Below are 21,586 nucleotides of genomic sequence, written 5' to 3'. Positions count from 1 at the left end.
CTCATCCAAGAGGTCACAAAAGACCCCAGGACAAAGTCTAAAGAACTGCAGGCTTCACTTGCCTCAATTAAGGTCAGTGTTCACGACTCCACCATAAGAAAGAGACTGGGCAAAACGGCCTGCATGGCAGATTTCCAAGGCAAAACCGTTGTTAAGCAAAAAGAACATTAGGGCTTGTCTCAATTTTGCTAAGAAACATCTCAATGATTGCCAAGACTTTTGGGAAAATACCTTGTGGACTGATGAGACAAAAGTTGAACTTTTGGAAGGCAAATGTCCGTTACATCTGGCGTAAAAGGAACACAGCATTTCAGAAAAGAACATCATACCAACAGTAAAATATGGTGGTGGTAGTGTGATGGTCTGGGGTTGTTTTGCTGCTTCAGGACCTGGAAGGCTTGCTGTGATAGATGGAACCATGAATTCTACTGTCTACCAGAAAATTCTGAAGGAGAATGTCCGGCCATCTGTTTGTCAACTCAAGCTGAAGCGATCTTGGGTGCTGCAACAGGACAATGACCCAAAACACACCAGCAAATCCACCTCTGAATGGCTGAAGAAAAACAAAATGAAGACTTTGGAGTGGCCTAGTCAAAGTCCTGACCTGAATCCAATTGAGATGCGATGGCATGACCTTAAAAAGGCGGTTCATGCTAGAAAACCCTCAAATAAAGCTGAATTACAACAATTCTGCAAAGATGAGTGAGCCAAAATTCCTCCAGAGCTGTAAAAGACTCATTGCAAGTTATCGCAAGCGCTTGATTGCAGTTATTGCTGCTAAGGGTGGCCCAACCAGTTATTAGGTTCAGGGGCAATTACTTTTCACACAGGGCCATGTAGGTTTAGATTCTTTCTCCCTAAATAATAAAAACATCATTTAAAAACTGCATTTTGTGTTTACTCGTGTTATATTTGACTAATGGTTAAATGTGTTTGATGATCAGAAACATTTTGTGTGACAAACATGCAAAAGAATAAGAAATCAGGAAGGGAGCAAATAGTTTTCACACCACTGTATATCGACAAAGTATTGAGCAAAGGCTTTGAATACTTATGTACATGTGATTTCTCAGTTTTTTTATTTTTAATAAATTTGCAAAAACCTCAAGTAAACTTTTTTCACATTGTCATTATGGGGTGTTGTGTGTAGAATTCTGAGGAAAAAAATGAATTTAATCCATTTTGGAATAAGGCTGTAATATAACAAAATGTGGAAAAAGTGATGCGCAGTGAATACTTTCCGGATGCACTGTACATCCACCTATCAAGCTGTCAAATTCTTCCACCCTGAAATTCATCAATATTCTTCTGAAGCATAAAAAAGTCTTTGAAAAGTAATATAAATAAAAAACATGCCACTACACACTGTGCTAGTGAGACACACTGAGACATGTAATCCAAACTGCATGGTCAATATCACCTTCTTAGAATAAGAATAATAATTCATAAGAAATAAACTTGAGCCATTTTTTTTTAACTAACTGGATGAGGTCACTATAGCTTCTAACTCTCCTTCCTTAAGGGATGTTTTCTAGGTTTAACTGACAGAATGTATAAATGCACTCTCATTTTCAACATAATGCAGCTATATTTAATAACTATGGACTTTACTGTCAAACCATATAATCATAAGCCATATGATTTGTATGGATTGCAATAAAATTAATAAAAGAAAGAAAACATATTAAGTTACTAAGTGTAAATTAATTGGCTAAATACATTTTTCAAAGAAAAGGTTGTTTACTCAAATTTTAATAAAACAGCATAATTGACAAGTATTACAAGCAAAGACCATTCATCCCAAACTGCCATTAATTTCCTATGTACAATGGCATGCAAACGTCTGGGCACCCTTGTGAAAAAATGTGTGTTGCTGTGAATAGTTAAGTGAGAAGAAAATTAACTGATCAGCAAAAGGCATAAGGTTAAAGATGACACATTTCTTTTCAGCATTTTATGCAAGATTAGTGTATTATTTTTGTTTTGTACAACTGTACAGTGAAAAAGAAAGGCGTACCACGCAACAGTTTGGGCACCCCAAGATATTTGCGATCTCAGGTAACTTTCACTATGGTCTCAGACCTTAATTAGCTCTTTAGGGCTATGGGCTTGTTCACAGTCATTGTTAGGAAACTCCAGGTGATGCAAATTGCAAAGCTGTATAAATTCTCTGACTCCTCAAAAATTGTCCCAACTCAACAGCCATGGGTTCCTCTAAGAAGCTACATGAAAAATAAAATAACTGATCCTCACAAAGCAGAAGAATGCTACAAGTAGATAGCAAAGTGATTTCAGGTAGCTGTTTCATCAGCTTGAAATGTTATTAAGAATTAGCAATTAATAGGAACGGTTGAGGTCAAGTTGAGGTCTAGAAGACCAAGAAAACTTTCTGGAAGAACTGCAGAACCTCCATTTGACTGCAAAAGACCTTCAAGAAGATCTAGCAGACTAGAGTGGTGGTGCACTGTACTACTGTGCAGCAACACCTGAACAAATACGACTTTCATGGTAGAGTCAGAAGTAGAAAACCTGCCTTGTGTCCTGGCCACAAAATTCAGCACTTGAAGCTTGCAAATTAACATCTAAACAAGCCTGGTGCATTTGGGAAACAGTCAAAACAGAACTTTTTAGCCAAAATTTGCAAAAGTATGTTTAGAGAAAAAAAGGTGCTTAATTCCAGGAAAAGAACACCACTCCAATCCACCCCCATGCTTAATAGTTGATCTTGCACTGGGCTTGTGTTGCAGCCAGTGGAACAGAGAACATGTCAATGGTAGAGGGAAGAATGGATTTAAACAAACATCACACCATCTGTAAAAACGAAGTTAAAAAGAGAATGGGTCCTGCAACAAGACAATGATCTGAAACACACCTCAAAAACTACAATGGAATAATTTAAGAGGTGTAAGCTGACAGTCCTTATTTGCTTAAAAAGCAATGGTGAACCATCTATGTAATACTCTCTATTTCCACAAATTGGTGTAGAATTTTTTTATATTCCTTATGTCTTTAGTCTAATATGGAGAGACAAAACTATTTACGACATCTCAGATGTAGACTTGCAGATGTATTACAAAGCTTAAACAAAGCTTATTGAACTCCCACTTAAAAAAAATGTACTACCTAATCTTCATTTAGTCTGTTTAATCGATTAGGTACACTTTCTGGTTTGAATAGTGACAACCCTACAAATGCAACAAGTTCATTCTTATAAGTCATATTTATTAATACCAGTTCCACACCTCTTCATTATAAAATTACTCTCTCTCTCTATTATATACATATATAATTTAAATGTCCTAATTGTACAAATTAAATTCTATCTAAATTTCATCTGCCAATTTGTGACCATTTGTCCAGGTTCAATTGCACCGAGTTGCTTTCCAGACTCAAGTGTGCTTGGCAATCCACACTGTTTAGTATAATTTGCACATTTACCTAGTTTTTAACTTAAACCATTTATTTAATGTAATCTGTTGGTTCAGCACTCTTATATTAGAATTCAATTGTCTATAAATTATGTCTCTATTTTGCACACCTTTTTGGTAGATATTTGCATGTTGCTTCATAATTGCTGGTTTACACTTTTGAACAATTACATATGAAATAAGGATACTTACGTTTCAAACACTGCAAACACGAAGAGAACAACAAAAAAAATAATGTTTGATGTTAACACAGCCATATGATCAATATTTCCATCTGTGTTTTCTCCTGCCTGGATACGCTCTAAAATAAAACAAAACTGCTAATTATTTTACTTACCAATAACAACTAGAAACTGTCACTAAAGATTATCACTTGGGAGCACATTAGCCTCTGGGTTCTATGGAAGACAATTTATGAATTAGGACTAATCCTAAGAATGCTTTGCTACTTTAGTGCTAGATAATAATGTCAAGAGAGTAGTTGGACATTGGTACGAAAGAACAGGAGCATGTATGACCTCCCGATAATTCAGCAATGCAAAATGACTATCAAGCTATAGAATGTTTTGTCAATCTCATTCTCTCCCCTACTCTCAATCTTTAAATTAGTCCAAAGCAAATTTTAAATAATTGAACCTAAAAAACAAGAAGGGGATGATATGGAAAGTTGATAGGTGTCATTCACTTAAAAGTTTCCACAACTTCAAGTTAGAAACAATTGTATTCACTTGTCATTCTGTTTATGATCTTCTTTATGTTACTATGCAAAATCTTTTATCAATACAAAAGGCAGGTTTTGGTTTAAATCAATTTAAACTGCATATATGTCAGAAAATAGAACATCCTTTATTCAATGTGTGCCATTTAGCATACAATGACCAAGCTAACAGAAAAATTTCATGCTCTGCAAAATGTAATTTGTTTTTTCTACCAGTACTGGAGTATTACAGCTCAAAAATGCAGGCTCTCATTATAGAAAACAAATGGATGTTGCTAGAGAGAGGGAGACCGAGCACAGTACTGACATCCACCTACTGCAGTAAGACCTAGTTGCGCAGTGCAGATCTGATGCTCAGGATATTATAGCTATGTAACAGGACAGCTAAACCTGCAATTTAAATCCTGCACTTGTAGCACAATGCAGTACCTTATTGATTAAAACTTTAATAAATAATTAAACTGACAGATAAAACAGGAGAAATAAAAAAGTAAGATTTGAAATGTTTTTCTAATATTTTGAATAAACTGCAGTTGATTCATAAATGAAATGATGGTAGTGTTAGTAAGAGTACTATATAGACTTTCTTTTTGTCAACAAAGTCTTGAAAGTATTAAGTAAAGAAACCTGCAAGCTGAACATCTCAATTGGGATCAATAGAAGAGTGAATCTTCTGCTTGAAAATTATCTCAAAACATAACTGTTGTAGTTAGTGCATTTTAAGTGAAAAGGGGGGGAAATACAAATAATAGGATTACATGTTTAGCTAACAAAACTGTGTGTGTGAAGGAAAAAATAAAACTTTTTTAATGAAAACATTGTATACACTGGCCTAGTGACTATTTTCAGTGTTGTTGACAATGTAAGTTAAAAAGCCACTGAAAAATGTCGGCTGGGCACAATGTCCTTACCAATAAAGATACTGCTTTCTGGGAAAACTGTATAGACAAGTCTCGTGTAAGCATTAGACCCAAGGATTACTCGGGCTGTAAAAGTGCCAACAGCATTAATGCCAAGTGTTGCTTGGGAAATGATGTAGATGTGTCTTATTCAAGTGACAGGCCCGAGTGTTACCCATGCAACGGTGCAGACACTCTTCTCCTGGCCTCATAATGGCATCTCTTATGAAACATTTTTCATCAGCCCAGGTGCTGCATGCTATTGATAGTGATACCAGCAGTGACAACAAAGTGAATCTGTCTTTATTCAGTGCAATTGAAACGGACAGTGAAATCAGAAGTGATTGTGATGAATCTGGAACTGACATTCGTGTTGACTGCACATGTACAATATGCTGTTCAAAAGTTAATCAGTCTGGAAAGAAAATCCGGAAGGAATCATGCTACTATTGTTCTGACTGTGTTGTAGGATTGTGCATTTCACTGTACTTCAAGAGATACCACACAAATTACACATTTTGACAGTATATACAGTATTAGCATTATTTTCATTATTATTATTATTCATCATCATTATTATTATTTGCATCATTATTGTACTTTCTACACTTCTGATTTAGTATTTTAATGTTTTGCATGTTTTACAGTAGAAAGATCAGATTTAACAAATATATAATTCTTGAAGCTAAAAAATGCAACGCTTTTTACTTTTTTTTTTGAGAAAAAATGTAACACTAAGTAGGTTATAAGTCACTTTCATGTTTCATTATTGCACTCTCGAAAACCAAGCACCCACAGTTTTGTTTGTCTGATACAGTGCCGACAGATCAGCTGTTCACCAGCCTGCACTTATTTTTCTAACTTAATTTAAGCAAAAAACTCTCAGCCCTCAGGGATCGATCTTATCCTGGATGGTGCCATGTTGGAATTAATTATGCTTCCAATTCTATGTTGTTATTAAATGCTACAAATTTGCATTAAAGTGTTTGATGACCCTTTATGAAGAATAATGATTTAATGGTCTTTACACCATACCAGGACAGATATTTGTGCACAATATAAAATTAAACAGCACTGTTTGCCAAACTAATGGATTTCCACAAATAGTTTTTAAGACTGAGCATTTCCTAAAATGTCAAACAGTGAGATGAGGAAAATAGTACTAAATGTATACACTTTAATCTTACATTGTAATCTGCTGTGTTAAGTGTTAAGATTAAGTTTTGTGCTAGTATAAATGGCATTTCACATGTGAGCTTCATAAGGCTCCAGTGGTATAAGAAAACTTGCCTTCAGAAACATCATTAATTGAATTGAGATATCTCCCAAGATCATCAACATGATGCTCTCTGCAACAAAAAAAACAAACATTGTTACCATTAAAAATTAGTTGCTGTAAAGCCTTTTAGTAATTTAAATTTAAAAATGTGGCATTTAAAGTGTTTACCTTAATATTAAAATAATCAATACAATATTTACAACTCCAAGTATTGCTCCGAGCAAAGCAGGTGCCGTATACATGTTGACTTGGAGGTCTAAAGCAGCCCAGGTAATTCCTTGCTCACCAATATAAGCCATACCAGCTTGAAAACCTGAAAAAATAAAAAAAATAGATACTATATATAAAAGGTGCTTGCAGTAGCCTTGCCAGTGTAAAATTAAGACACAACTGGCACCATGGACAATATAATGTGTGTGTTAGAAATGATGGTCACCAGAATGGGGCGCCTTAGAAACTGGCAGTTTCCCTATCTCTTCAACTTTTATAGACAAAATGTTAACTACAACTTCAGGTTATGCTATCTACAGATGTTCTTACATGACTCCTGTATTGTAAGCTGCAGCAACAATTTAGATGAGAAATGTGTGTTGAAATTTGGTGGACATTGTGATGTGATGCCTAGAGAATCATCTGCAATTGCACTAGTAAACAAACTAAGTACAAAGGAGTTGACAGTGGGTTTCAGACATTTAATGACACCCCTGAGATCAGTCACATTCAAGTAGAAGGAGGTGGTACAGTCTACCAAATAGGGTCCATACAAGCAGCAGATGGGATTGTGTGAACAACACATACCAGCTATACAGAAAAAGTCAAAAGCAGATTTCCAGATAGCCCAGGCTTTTTAATGTATGTGACAAGCTACTGAACATGTTCTACCAGTTCATAGTGGCAAATGAAATACTATGTACTGTGGTCTGATTGGGAATAACAATAGGTAAGGGGGTTGTGAGATACTTCAATATACTGATTAGCAAGGTGACTTAAATTTAAAAAACTGACTGTGGATTTATTGCAGAAAATTGGCAGAAAAGACAGTTATGACAAACGCAGAGACCACCATCATTAATGCTGCCTCTCATCTCCACAAGGCATTGTCCTAGAGCACCTGTAGCTAAATGTGGATTTCGCCAGTACAAATAAAACCTACTAGGTTCTTATTTGTCTGTAGTTATCAGATTACAAAATACCTCCTCTCCAGCTAGTTATAACAGAAACAGTGGCATATTCATAATTTTTAGACAGTGTACATTCAATCTGTTACTGCATAAATCCAAGCATATATCATATATGCACTGTATATATTATGTGGTTTATATACTGTGCCTTTGTAACTATGTATTAGTCAGCAACTAGGAATGTTTTACACTACATCTATGCAAACAATATGTTCTATGTTACTGCTAAAGGAGATAAATTAAGTACAAATGTCAAGCTATCTTGAGTGTGGGCAGCCTAGTAGGGGCAAGTCATGCTTGACCCTTTACTTGGATTAAGAAAGGGAAAATGAACGGCAAGCAAAAAATTGCAAGAATACCTTGCTTCTAGTTGACAGGTGTGGGTTACTGCTTGTAAATGGACGAACCAATCTGCCTGCCCAATGGGCAGCCAGAAGACCAACCACATATAAAGGAAATAACATTTCATGTAGACAATAGGTTTGAAAACTCATTGGTAGGACGAAGTGAGTAAGTTATATGAGAGAGAGAGAGACAGAGAGAAAAAAAAAACTATAGTAACTTTCTAAAAATTTAATTCAACAAAGTATTAAAAATAAAAATGTAAAATAAATATATTTTACTGTATATACAGTATACTAAGCTCTGAAAAGAAAAAAAACAAAAAGATTCATTTGGCAAACACATACCTGGACCCAAAATAAATCCAAGTGCCTGGCAAGCACTCATGTTGGCCATGGCACCAGTCCTCTCTCTTATTGAAGTTGCTCCAGCAACATATGACCGTACCACAGCCACATTTCCTACAAAAAACAAAGTAAATATTAAGATAATAACTTCATGAACACAATAAAATTCCGCCTTTTTAAAAATGAATTACCAAAATATGATAAAATAAAAAATGTCTGAAAAGCCTGAAATTTTTGAAGACAAGGCTACATCACTACATTCACCTTTTACATGAATCACACCATTAAAGTAAAACATACAAAATAAAATAGCATTCTAACAAAAATGCAAGACCAAGACACAGTTTCAGAAATACAGCAATACTGATGGCAACTTTTAGCCATATAAAGGTCATGACCAAGATAAGACATATCACAAACATGATAGTACATTCATTAAAATGCAAGAATACAAAACAAAAACCATTGTTACACTACTCAAAGCAGATATGATAAACTGCAAACAACAAAGGGAAGAAAAAACAATTTAACTTTGTACATAAAATCTCACCTGCACCAATTCCTACAAATGCTCGAGCCATCAACATGTAGTATTTGTTTTTAGATGAAGGAAGATGCACATATGCATACAGTATATTAGCAGCAACATTAATTGATATTGAAGTAATAAGTGGTTCTTTTCTTGGTCGGTGATTGGACCACCATCCAAAAATAGGTGAAGCCAACATCTGTCCAAGACTGTATGCTGCAACCACCCAGCCCAGGAAGCTGGCATCTGCTGTATGATCAACCTGATAAAATGAAATGTAAATTTACTAATTTGCATAATCTTGTAAATGATGTTTGAATAATATGTCTCTAAATCATTTTAGTACAAATTACTTAATACTTTAGTATGTACAATTAATTTTCAAAAATTACTTACAATATCTTAATTATTGGAGAAATCATTTCCTCTTAAATTTAAAAACAAGATCAAAATGTGTTTACCCCATTCATTTACAATATTAAAGGTCACTCTAATCTATAGGAACCTTCTCCGCTATAGTTTTCAGCAACTGTAAATCCAGTTTCTTGTTCATAGAACACAATGTCTAACTTGATACCCTTCACTCTCTTTGTCAGTTATGAGTTAAAGATCCAAATACTCAATGATGTAGAGGTTATGGCCAATTGTAAGATTTATGCTTTATTATGTACAATTCTTCCCTAATAAAAAGCAAACTTATTTTTCATTATACCTAACAGCATGTAGTTACATCATTCGCTCAGAGAAAGACAAACACGGAAAAAATTTACTTTGTAGAAGTTAATGTGTAGTCAAAAATTACTCGCCACATTAAATATCAAGTATAAGCTCATGTTCATCCAATGTAACTTTCATTACATTGTTTATTAAAACTGAGTATCAGAGAAAAGGGACTATGGGTGAACATATAATGGTAACCCTTTAATGTACTGTATTATTAAATAAAGTTAAATCATTCTAAGTGCTTTGTTTAAAAATGTAATTGTTCCCTCAATAGTACATGCCACATATTTCAGAAATAATTACAAACGCACATTATATATAATTAATAATTAGTCTCTCATTACCTTGTGAAGGTATTTTTTCCAATTTCTCCTTGCAAAATTATGAGAAGAGCTTTTGAGGATTTTTCTTATTCTTCATCCATTCTGATATTGACTGTTATAGATGTCTTGGTGCATTTCTCAGATTCACTTCAGCTTCAGTTTATGACCTGATGCCTGACATTCTTCTAATAATCCTCTGCTAAGAACCATAATTAATTGTTCCTTGAATGATGGCAAGTCTTCTGAGTCCTAATGTAGTAAGGATCTATTATATCATTGCTATGTCTGAGTGTTGTTATTAGGTTCTTATAAAAGAACATAACATTGCATTTTTTCTGATGTAACAAATCACATTTTAACCCAAAACTTCAGCTTTCGACTTATATATTCGTAGAATTTTTTTTTTTCAAAACCCATAAGGATATTACAGGAGAATGTTGTCAAATGTGAAGCAAGAATGCTTCTCTTTCATGGATCACATTTTTACACATTTGATTTTCTATAAGAGGCCAAAACATTGCTAGATTGTGTCAGAGATTTTTTTAAAATCTTTTTTAATTTTATTAAAAATTTCAGGACACTATTGCTGGAGAAATTGTGTAAGGATAGTGACTACTTTTTCCAAACAAACTCTGTCTGGACAGTATGCATCTGTGGCTATAACTGGTATTGCAACTACTTCCACACTGTTATGATTCGTTCATTTTGAGATTTTTTTCTTCTCATGAAATACATTTTTTTAGAATAGAAATGTGGGAAGATGGCTTGCTTTTTCTCTGGAACTTTTATGTATGGTTTCCTTGCATTATAATGTTTCCAGAATGTAATGATTAATTAATTTACTGTATAGTGCCACAACTTTATTTTGTTTTGCACTTGGATACTGCAATGTTGTCACTCCTGTTGCTGGCTGCCATGAAATGTTCTTTTGGACCACACTTTGTGTCATCAGAACAAATCTTTTAAGTCTGCCGCAAACCAACAAAACTGATTCCTTTTCCTGATAGTGTTCATGAATTCCCCACATTCATTGCAAAAATACAAATTTATATGGAGACAAGTTGATTAAATCAGGCCTCACTGGAGATGTTAAAGATTACCTATTGCTGGATTAAATTAAGTATAAAGTTCAATCTGAACAATCTCATTGACAGATCAACACAATTTAAATTTGCTTGGGAAAATGTAGTTGTCCTGCTTCATGGAAATTCCAAATACAGATTTACTTTAAGATATGAAAATAGAAACGAGGGAAGTATACAGGCTATACTTTAGTTTTGGAATAGATGCCTTCAGTAAAAAATAATGTGTGCCACATGTACTTATTTTGGGAGCATTTTGAGGGAAAAGATAAAAAAATTTGCAGAAAACTGTGTGTTACTGTGCTTAACACCACAAAAGTACATGCACATTACATTATCACATATTAGCAAAACTAGCATTGAAACCTGTGATGATCAGCAGCCATAGAAAAATCACATGAAAGAAATATACAATATAATGGTAGAACAAGAAATGTTATTGATATTATTTAGTGGTGGACATCAGCTAATTAATTATCTCGATTCAGGATGCAACATTCCACCTAGAGGTACAATCCCCTACTCTACAGAAAAACATTTAACTGAGAATACAGTACACAAAAGGTGAAAACCTAGCTAGCCACAGCTACACACACTCTTAAACTGGCTTTTATATTAATAATTGCACACACTGATAAACTGGTTTTTATATTAACTAGGATCTTTGCCCACTGCTCGATTCGCTCGCCAACCCCAGTGTATGGTTTTCCGGATACACACTTATAAGATTTTTTTTTTCTTTGAATTGCTGCTATTTCATTAGTTACACTTTTATTTCAGAACTTCGGTAAAAACAATATTTGGAATCTTTCGAGTCCCAATACACTGAATCTTTTAAATGAGGTCCACGAGACATGTGTTTAATGACTTTGTACCATAATTCAGGATAGGTTTCTCTGTTTGTAATTTCAGCACAGACAAAACAATTAGACAAAAAATTAACCAATAAATGCTTGTGAGGTAAACCCTGTTTTTGAAATTCTCTGACTTAAACTTCAAAGCCTTACAATATTTACATACTTCTGACATATCACCTATGTCCATATATTCGATCTCTATTCGCCTTTTCATTATTTCTCTGTGTAATAATTTCTCTTTGTTTGTACTAATGTGATGTTTTCTTTCTTTGTTTTGAGACTTTCGTTTTTTTTCTGCTTTCATATTCTGCATCTTTCTCTGCATGTGTTTCGCACCTACGTTTTTTTTTTTGAGTCATTTGAATTCCACTGTTTTCATTATCTCTAACCTGTTCTGCATGTTTGGCCCCCTTGTTTTTTATCCTCTTTATGACGTGTTACTTTGTATTCTATTCTTTGTCTTTTATTTCTGACCTTGCTTTGTCCTGCTTTTTTTTCCAATGACACCTGGTCCGTGGTGATTATTTTCCCTTTTTTTAAGTAATAATTTCCGTTTGTAATTATTGGCACTAATGTGATCTTTACTTTCTTTTTTTGATACTTTCTAATTTTCCTGCTTTCATATTCTTTAACTTCCCCTGCATTTGTATCGCGCCAACGTTTTTCTTTGAGCCTTTCAAATTCTACTGCTTTAATAATCTCTAACCTGCTCTGCATGTGTATAGCGCCAACGTTTTTGAACGTCTTTATGAAGTTCTACTTTGTCTTTTACCCTTTGTCTTTTAATTCTGAGCCCGACTGGACTTGCTTTTTTATCAATTCCACTTCTTCCGGGCTGATTACCTTATTTTCTAAATTTGCACCAAGATTATTCTTTTTCTTTTTTGCATTGTTTTCTCTCCTACGCTTTTGAGTCTCTTTTCTCCACACTGCTCTTTCTTCTTCGTTTAGTCGTTGACGTTTCATGTATAATGTATTGTCCTTATATGCTTTATTTGCGCAGAGAGCCCTGGATCTGTGAGTGCTCAAAGCCTTTACACGACTGAGTGTTTTGCTGCCTGTGGTCTTATTTGATATTGGTTGTAAGTAGGGCGTGTCTTGCAAGAATCTCATGTTCTACGTCCAGCGAAACGGTCCTGGGTCTCTTGGCACAAGTCTTATATTTAAGGTCCCCACGAGACGCTCCATGGCCAGTCTCTTTCATCTCGCAGGTCTTTTAAGTGTCTTCTGTGATCTTCACGTGAAGATCACATTTTGTCTCCCTAGTCTTTCTATCCCAGGATTTTTTTTTTATAATAGAGAGATAACAGAATATTATATCACAATAATGAGTCACTACACAGTTGAAGACTTCTGGATGAAGTCTGCTGTACTTAGGGTGGCCTATACAGATTTTGTTTTCATTCTAGTGATATGTGGGTAGCAAAGATGACCAACAGTTACTGATACATATTGTGCTTACATTCCTGGTTTGTTTATGTATTACTGTTTCCCAGGATAAAAAACACAATAAAAAGAAAAATATTAAGTGTAGGTTTTCATATGAACATTTTTCATTTAACATATAAACAGGTTAAATGACAGTGTTTTGTTTTTTTAATAAAACCAAAGACCAGAGATGTCTGATGTCTGTCACTCTCTTAAGTGTGCATTGCAGGTGGCAAAAACACAACTGTCTAATTGTTAAATTGATGCTTACAATACAGTCACTGTTGACTTAAATATAAAGAATGAAAAGTTAAAGTTAGAGTTTAATGTAATATTTTAATTTGTACATTGGCTTCACTACCACCTGTCACAAGATTCAAAGATAAATGCAAAAGAGCAGAGAGGAAATTAAAGCTAAAGCAGTATGCTTAAAAATGAGATGAGTAACCAATGCAAAACAAGCAGAATTTGAACGCATTTTAATAACAAAAACAAGATAAGAAAACACATCATAGGTCATAATATTAGAGCATTTTAATGAAATTTAAAAACAGTACTTGTCCTGAATAAAAAGCCCCTTAAGAGCCAACAGATCCAGCTTTTGCTCAAGAGCTGAGCCATATGACTTGATTCACTGCAAGAATCTTAATGCCCATTGATAGCCTTTGCTATCTTTTTTACTTTTGTAGTTGTCTGCAAGTATTAACTACATTAACTGCAACATCTTTAAGGCAGATAAGTCACATAACTGATTTGATAGCTTTCCTCACAGATTATACAGAGCCAGTAAGGAACACAAAATACAGGGTGTGAGTTAAAACCACGGTTTTCAAACTGTGGTACACGTACCACTGGTGGTACTTCAAGTCATCCCAAGTGGTACTCGTGTGGTCCTTTATTTTCCACGAATCGATGTTGCTAGAATGCTAATATGTTGCATATAATCATATATAGTATAGGTATACTACGGTAAATGCGTGGAAGACTCCAAGCCGGCTTTTATTAGCGCGGGCACCCATGTCCCGAAAACCCATTACCTACTCACGTCTTTGGTCCGAAATTGGAATAGAACAGAAACAGACAACAAGTTTTGTCCAGCTTGTGAATCACCAGAAGTTGGAGCAAATGGATTATTATGCCCCAGGCGCCCAAGCTTAAACCCTGGCAGGTCTTATCTCAAGTCTAACCTTTTTCAAAGTGGATTGCGAAATGACCTTTTCGTGTCTGTTTCTTTGAACAAATGAAAGAATTTGGGGGGGAATGGACAACTGGCTTCTCAGCAGTCTCATTCCTTCAGTTCGATTTATGGTTTGTCTCAAGGAAGGTGGTGCATTTCCAATCTGCGTGCAAAGTGATTTACCCACCGTTTACCCATTTTACCGTGTTGTGTCGTGCGCAGTTCTTTCAAGATGGACAAATTCGTTATCAGAAAAGTGGCAACATCTGGGCAAGAATCACAAAGAGGCGGTTCGAACAACAAAGTTTCTAGCAATGAATGCTGCCGTCGACATAAGGGAAATACAGAAAGTTATTACCATCCATCTGAAGAAGCTCCATTCGGAATTTCGTATCTTATTTTCCATCCTTGACGTCAGGAAGCGATGTTGGAAAGCGCTGGATTACATCGCCGTTTATTATGGAGAACATTATGAGTGCTGATGTTTCCATCCAGCAGCAAGAGATATTGATAGATATGACAGATAATCAACATTTCCAAGAAATGTTCAAAGAAAAATCAGTTACAGAATTCTGGAGTCAAGTGAGGAAAGAGCATGATGAACTCGGTGCTAAGCCGATTACAGCTCTGCTACCCTTCGGCTTGACGTATCTGTGCAAAAAGGCCTTTTCTTCCATGACAAGCATAAAGACGAAACCAAGAAATTGTTTGTATTTAGAATACAATCTGGTGGTCTCGGTATGCACACTTTTTCCACGGATCCAGGACCTGATGGCAAAAAAAGTGCACACTAAGCATGGCAGTAAGCGTGAGTAACCTTACAAGCGATAATGTATTTTGCATGTGAACAAAGTTATGAAAATTCTTCTCGTGAGCGACAATCTGCCGTCAAATAACCGCGCATATGACTTTTTACCTGTTTATACACCTCACACTTTTTTAAAAAGATTCTTTAATTAGTTTAATATCACTTTAACGTCATAATTATAGTCATTATAGTGATTATAGTGACTTTTTCTTCAAAACAACACAGGCGTAAATTAACGATTCATTGACAGTGGTACTTCAGTTTACTGGTCCTCGCGGAGTGGTACTTATTCAAAAAAGTTTGAAAACCGTGGAGTTAAAATATATACTACAAAAGGATATTTTTTCCATTACAGCTATGTGTAAAAGTAAAACATCTCTGCTTTGTAATATGTGTAAATTATGAAGATTTATTTGATACACATGAAGAAACACATCTTCATTTGATAAGTCCAACTAAATTCACAGCCAGCAAGGCAGTTTGGGAAGGTTTTCCATCTGCATAAAAAGGTATTGAGAACTATACTACTAGCTTCTGAGTAACAAGTGAGGGCTCTTTGGAGAGCAGCAGATTTCAGTTACCTTATTGGAGAAAGACCTGCCAGTCATTTTAATGTGAAAGCATGCTATTGGAACTGACAACAAACACAGGCTGACATGTATTTATTGACAAATAAATTGTCCTATCAAGTACTCACATTAAAACAGTAACAACCTGCATGTCTTTTTTATAAGAAAACAAACAGTTGAACGTTCTAATCTGCAAACATTCGGAATATACAGTCAGGTACATAAGTATTTAGACAGTGATGCAATTTTCATAATTTTGGCTCTGTATGCCTGTACGACTGTATTTGAAATAAAGCAATCCATTATGTAATTGAATTGTAGAATTTAAGCTTTAATTTAAAGGGTTTACCAAAAGTATCATATGAGTTGTTTAGGAATGACAGACATTTTTCTGCATGGCTCCTACTTCTAGGGGCAAAAAAAGTACATTGACATTTGACTGGCAAGCTGTTCCATAGCCAGGTGGGTGCAGGTGCCTCATTATTTCCTTACCTATTAGCAGCTGTCACTGTGATCTCTCAATATAAGGTACAAAGAGCTGTCCATGCAAGCAAAAACAGTCCACCATTAAGCTGAGAAAACAAAACAGAGCCTTTGGGGAGATAGCAGAAACATGAGAAGTAGTCAAATCAACCATTTGGTATATCCCTAAAAAGAAGTAACAAACTAGCGAACTCGGCAACAACAGAAGGTCTGGAAAACCACAGAAGACAACTAAGTTGGATGATTGCAGAATTCTGTCCTTGGTGAAGAAGAAAACCTTCACAACATTTAGCCAAACCAAGAATACTCTCTGGGATATAGACCTCTTCAATGCCAAACTCTACAATCAAGAGAAGACTTCATGAAAGTAAAGGCAGAGCGTTTACAACAAAGTACAAATGACTGGTAAACCTCATGCATAGGAAGAGTAGATTAGACTTTGCCAGAAAACATTTTTTAAAAGCCGGTCCAGTTCTGGAACAATTTTCTTTTGACAAAGGAAACTAAGATCAATATGTACCCGAAGGATGGAAAGAGAAGAAATGGCTCATGATCTGCTGAATACCACATTATCTGTAAAACATGCTGGAGGCAGTTTGATAGCATGATCATGCATGGCTAAGAATGGAAAGTAGCAGGATGAATTCTGAAGTGTACATGGTTACACTTCACTGTGGACACTTTCAGAACGCTAGGCGGGTGGGGCTTTGCAGTGGCACAGAGAGGGGAGAGAGGCCGAGGTGAGAGAGTATTACAACAAAGTATTTTTATGTTTCTGACAGTTTCCCCATATGACACGAGTCTACAGAAATCTTGTTACTACGAAGTACATTCAGCAACAGATACTTTCATTACAACGAAGTGATTAAAATGAACACAAAAGAAACTACAGAAGCTGCTTCCATTTCCAACATCCTATCTTTGTGAGGCAGCATTTTCTGCAATGACAGCAACCAAAACAAGATTACACAGTAGACTGAACATAAGCAACACACTTCGGGGGTCACTGTCTTCCATCGTCCCCAGATGGAATCTTCTGGATGCAGGAAAACAAGTTCAGCGCTCCCACTGATTCTGCATTATGGTAAGCTGTATAATTTCTATCAAGACATTATAACTTAATACTAATAGAAATGTAATGTAAATTGTGTATAAAACTGCCCTACGAACCTGACCCTAAACCCCCAATCCCTGGAAAATTTTGCTTCTAGTAAAGCGGTCCTTGGTGTCAAAAAGATTGGGGACCACTGATCTACAGTATATCTTTCCTTATCTTCCCACTCCATTCCGCTGCCTTTGTAAATTGTCACCAGTAACCTCTGCATTTGTTAATGATCTGCATTGTCAGACGAGGCCGGCTACTTGTGTACTGAACACCATTCCAACCACACTTCTTAAATCCTGTTTTCATGCCATAATCCCAATATAGTTACAACAATAATAAATGCATCCCTTGACACTGGCTTTGTGCCAGCAGCTTTTAAAATTGCTTCTGTAAGTCAAACTTTAAAAAAGTATGGTCTTGATGCTGACATTCATCATTTTTTGGCCTACTTCTAACTTACTTTTTCTGTCAAAGTTCTTGAGCATTTTGTAGTCTCCCAACTCACCAACTTAACTTGTAATAAACAGATTGATTCCTCTATGTCTGGTTTCAGAGCACACCACAGCTGTGAAAGCGCTCTTCTTTGGGTAACCAATGATTTGCGTATGACAGCAGACTCCAGACAAACCAGCATATTAATTGTTAGACTTCAGTGCAGTATTTAGCACTGTCAAACATGACATTCTACTGTCTAGAATGAAGAGGGTTCTGGGTATCTCTGGCACTGCACTCCAGTGGCTTAAGTCACTAAGCAAAAGTTTGCTTAATCTTGGCAACAGCAGATCTAGCACAGCGCCAGTCACACAGGGAGTTCCTCATGGCTCTGCCCTCGGCCCTCTGCTCTTCTGTATCTACTGAATATGCTTTGGTATTATTATTTGTAGCTTTGGACTTCATCAGAGGTTTCTCAGCTCAAAACTTGTATCAGTGAAATTAAAATCTGGACAGAGCATTACTTAAAAATTTAAGTGCAGCAAAACTGAACTTCTGCAAATTGACACTAAAGCACAGCTTAAGAAAATGAGATCCTTGCCAATCACTCTTGATGATGTTCTCATCAGACCTTCTTCTAATGCAGGGAATTTGGAGTCATTTTTGATTCATCCCTTTCTTATTCCACCCACATAAACCACATTAAAAAAACTTTCTTACTTCCACCTCCATAACATATCCTGGTTTTGCTCATTCCTCTCCTTTTCTAATGTTGAGAAACTTGTTCACGCTTTAATTACATCCCACTTTTATTACTGTAACTCCCTATTGGCAGGTGCCACTTCAAATCTTATATCACAGCTCCAGTTGATTCAAAATTCTGCTGCAAGATTCCTTACACAAACCAGCAACAGCGAGCACATAACACCCTATCCTGTTTCGCCTTCACTGGCTCCCTGTATATTACAGGATCAAATATAAAATTCTGTTAATAACCTACAAATCTTTAAATGGCTTTGCACCAGACTACATCAACGATCTTATCCATTACTATGCTCCTGTTTGCCCACTAAGGCCCTCTGATTCTGTCAATCTTCCTGTGCCCCAAACTAACTTGCACACTATGAGTGACGGGGCCTTCTGCTCTGTAAAGCCCAGGCTGTGAAATAACCTCCCTTAATTAATTAGATCAACTGACTCAATTCATTCTTTCAAAAAACAAAACTCATCTGTTCAGGAAGGCTTTTAACTGAACCCAATATTCTGCCTCTTCTTTCAGTTTATTTCTTTGTCCAGATGCCCAATATAATTTGTGTGTGTGTTATATTACAAATTATGTTATCTGTTTAAGCTTTTCTTTAACTATTGAACTCAGTTTTTTTACTCTGGTTTATTGTCTTTAATTCTATTTAATGCTTTGTAAATCCTATATTTATCTGTTTTAGTGTTCTATACAGAAAATATTGTATTCAATGCTACTTATACCCTGCTGTTCTTTCTGGGACTCTGTAAAGTGCCTTGAGGTGCCATATAAAAATGTATAAATATTATTATTACTACTATTATTAATGCTACCTTGAAAACATTACTATCATTCAAAGTAAGAACCATTTGGCATCTAACTATCTTTTTCCCTATTCTTGTAAAAAATTGCATCACATCTTATACGATGATGATATCGAAAGAATAATGAAAAAGATTCCCACACTAGTACATAGAAAGAGCCAAAATAATCATAGCTACAAAATTATAGACAAATACTGGTATGCAGGAAAACAGAACAGAAAACAAAAATATTTACTGTAACATAAATTTTAGGGTATTATAAAGTTAGCTGGTAATAAATGATATAAAAATCTAGTACAATGTACTTATGTACATGTCTATCAACACTGAAGAAAATCTTGCTGTGGTCACATTGTACTTTGTGGTGTTTTGACTTGGCTCCACAAAATACTAAATTCTGCCAAACCAAAGCTATAAACAACACCCTTTCATCAGTTCAATCAAACTAAGGAATGTAATTAGAAGTAAAAAAGACAGACATAAAGCATAAACTTACATAACTGATACAATATAAAAAAGTAGTGAAATTATGTAGAATATGTGTTAGTTAAGCAAATGAAGCAAGAAAACTGAAATTACCCTCCCTAGTAACAGTTATAAATACTACAGTCATGGCCAAAATTATCGGCAACCCTGGAATTTTCCCGGAAAATGCACCATTTCTCCCAGAAAATTGTTGCAATTACAAATGTTTTGGTGTAAACATGTTTATTTCCTTTATGTGCTTTGGAACATCACAAAAAAAACAAGAGAAAAAAGCCAAATCTGACATCATTTCACACAAAACTCCAAAAACCGGGCCGGACAACATTATTGGCACCCTCAGCTTAATATTTGTTTGCACACCCTTTGAAAAAAATAACTGAAATCAAGCGCTTCCTATAACCATCAACAAGCTTGTTACACCTCTCAACTGGAATTTCTGACCACTCTTCTTTTGCAAACTTCTCAAGGTCTCTCAGATTTGAAGGGCGCCTTCTCCCAACGGCAATTTTGAGATCTCTCCATAAGTGTTCAATTGGATTTAGATCCGGACTCATTGCTGGCCAATTCAGAACTCTCCAGCTCTTTGTCTTCAACCATTTCTGCGTCTACCATTTAGGGGTATGTTTGGGGTCATTGTCCTGCTGGAACACCCATGACCGCTTTCTGACACTGGGCCCTATATTGCGCCCCAATATCTTTTGGCAGTCTTCAGATTTCATGATGCCTTGCACACAGTCAAGGCATCCAGTCCCAGAGGCAGCAAAACATCCCCAAAACATCTAAGAACCTGCACCATGTTTGACTGTAGGTACTGTGTTCTTTCTCCATAGGCCTCATTCCGTTTTCTATAAACAGTAGAATGAGTTTTACCAAAAAGCTCTACCTTGGTCTCATCTGTCCACAAGATGTTCGCCCAGAAGGATTTTGGCTTCCTCAAGTAAATTTTGGCAAAATCCAGTCTTGCTTTTTTATGTTTCTGTGTCAGCAGTGGGGTCCTGCTGGCTCTACTGCCATAGCGTTTCATTTCGTTCAGATGTCGACAGATAGTTCGAGCAGACACTGTTGCACTCTGAGTCTGCAGAACAGCTTGAATATGTTTTGAAGTTGATTGGGGCTGTTTATCCACCATTTAGACTATCCTTCGTTGCAGTCTTTTATCAATTTTTCTCTTCCGTCCATGTCCAGGGAGATTAGCTACAGTGCCATGTGTTGTGAACTTCTTGATCTTGTTGCGGACAGTGGACAAATGAACATGAAGATCTCCGGAGATGGACTTGTAGCCTTGAGATTGTTGATATTTTTCCACAATTTTTGATCTTAAGTCCTCAGACAATTCTCTGCTCTTCTTTCTGTTCTCCGTTTACCAACAGTTTTGAAAAGGTGCCAATAATTTTGTCAGGCCTATTTTTGGAGTTCTGTGTGACATGATGTCAAATTTGGCTTTTTTTCTCTGTTTTTTTGTGTTGTTCCAATGCACATAAAGGAAATAAACATGTGTATACCAAAACATTTGTAAGTGTAACAATTCTTCTGGGAGAAATGATGCATTTTCTGGGAAAATTCCTGGGATGCCGATAATTTCGGCCATGATTGTATATTAAAGGATTAATGAACTTGGCAGGAATTATTATTTTGTTAACATTCAAAAATCTGCAAATACAGATCAAATTGAGCTCATATTTCTCTTGTGCTATAAAGTTCCACTCATAACTAATAAGGTTTTCAAAATTAAAGTAATGGATAGAGACCAAAAGGTAGACAATAGATTATCTACTGCAACGGGACCTATGCTTTTATGTAGGAGAGAAAAACAACCAAAATCTT

At 35.7% G+C, this 21,586-nt stretch overlaps 1 protein-coding gene across 2 annotated transcripts in view; it reads right to left on the bottom strand.

Annotated features, from left to right (window-relative positions):
• The window catches only part of mfsd8 (major facilitator superfamily domain containing 8), a 50,401-nt gene that overhangs the window by 8,116 nt on the left and 20,699 nt on the right, over positions 1 to 21,586 (bottom strand). For both annotated transcript variants that reach the window (XM_039751710.1, XM_039751711.1), the window contains exons 4-8: positions 8,745 to 8,985; positions 8,195 to 8,308; positions 6,493 to 6,637; positions 6,336 to 6,394; positions 3,621 to 3,729 (exon numbers count right to left, since the gene is read on the bottom strand). In XM_039751710.1, coding sequence (XP_039607644.1) covers positions 3,621 to 3,729; positions 6,336 to 6,394; positions 6,493 to 6,637; positions 8,195 to 8,308; positions 8,745 to 8,985 — 668 coding nt within the window. The remainder of the gene's footprint in view (positions 1 to 3,620; positions 3,730 to 6,335; positions 6,395 to 6,492; positions 6,638 to 8,194; positions 8,309 to 8,744; positions 8,986 to 21,586) is intronic.

The sequence above is a fragment of the Polypterus senegalus genome, chromosome 4 (assembly GCF_016835505.1).
Source record: "Polypterus senegalus isolate Bchr_013 chromosome 4, ASM1683550v1, whole genome shotgun sequence".
Lineage (NCBI taxonomy): Eukaryota > Metazoa > Chordata > Cladistia > Polypteriformes > Polypteridae > Polypterus > Polypterus senegalus.
The sequence above is the reverse complement of the archived record's forward strand: the minus strand, read 5'-3'. Positions and strand labels throughout refer to the sequence as shown.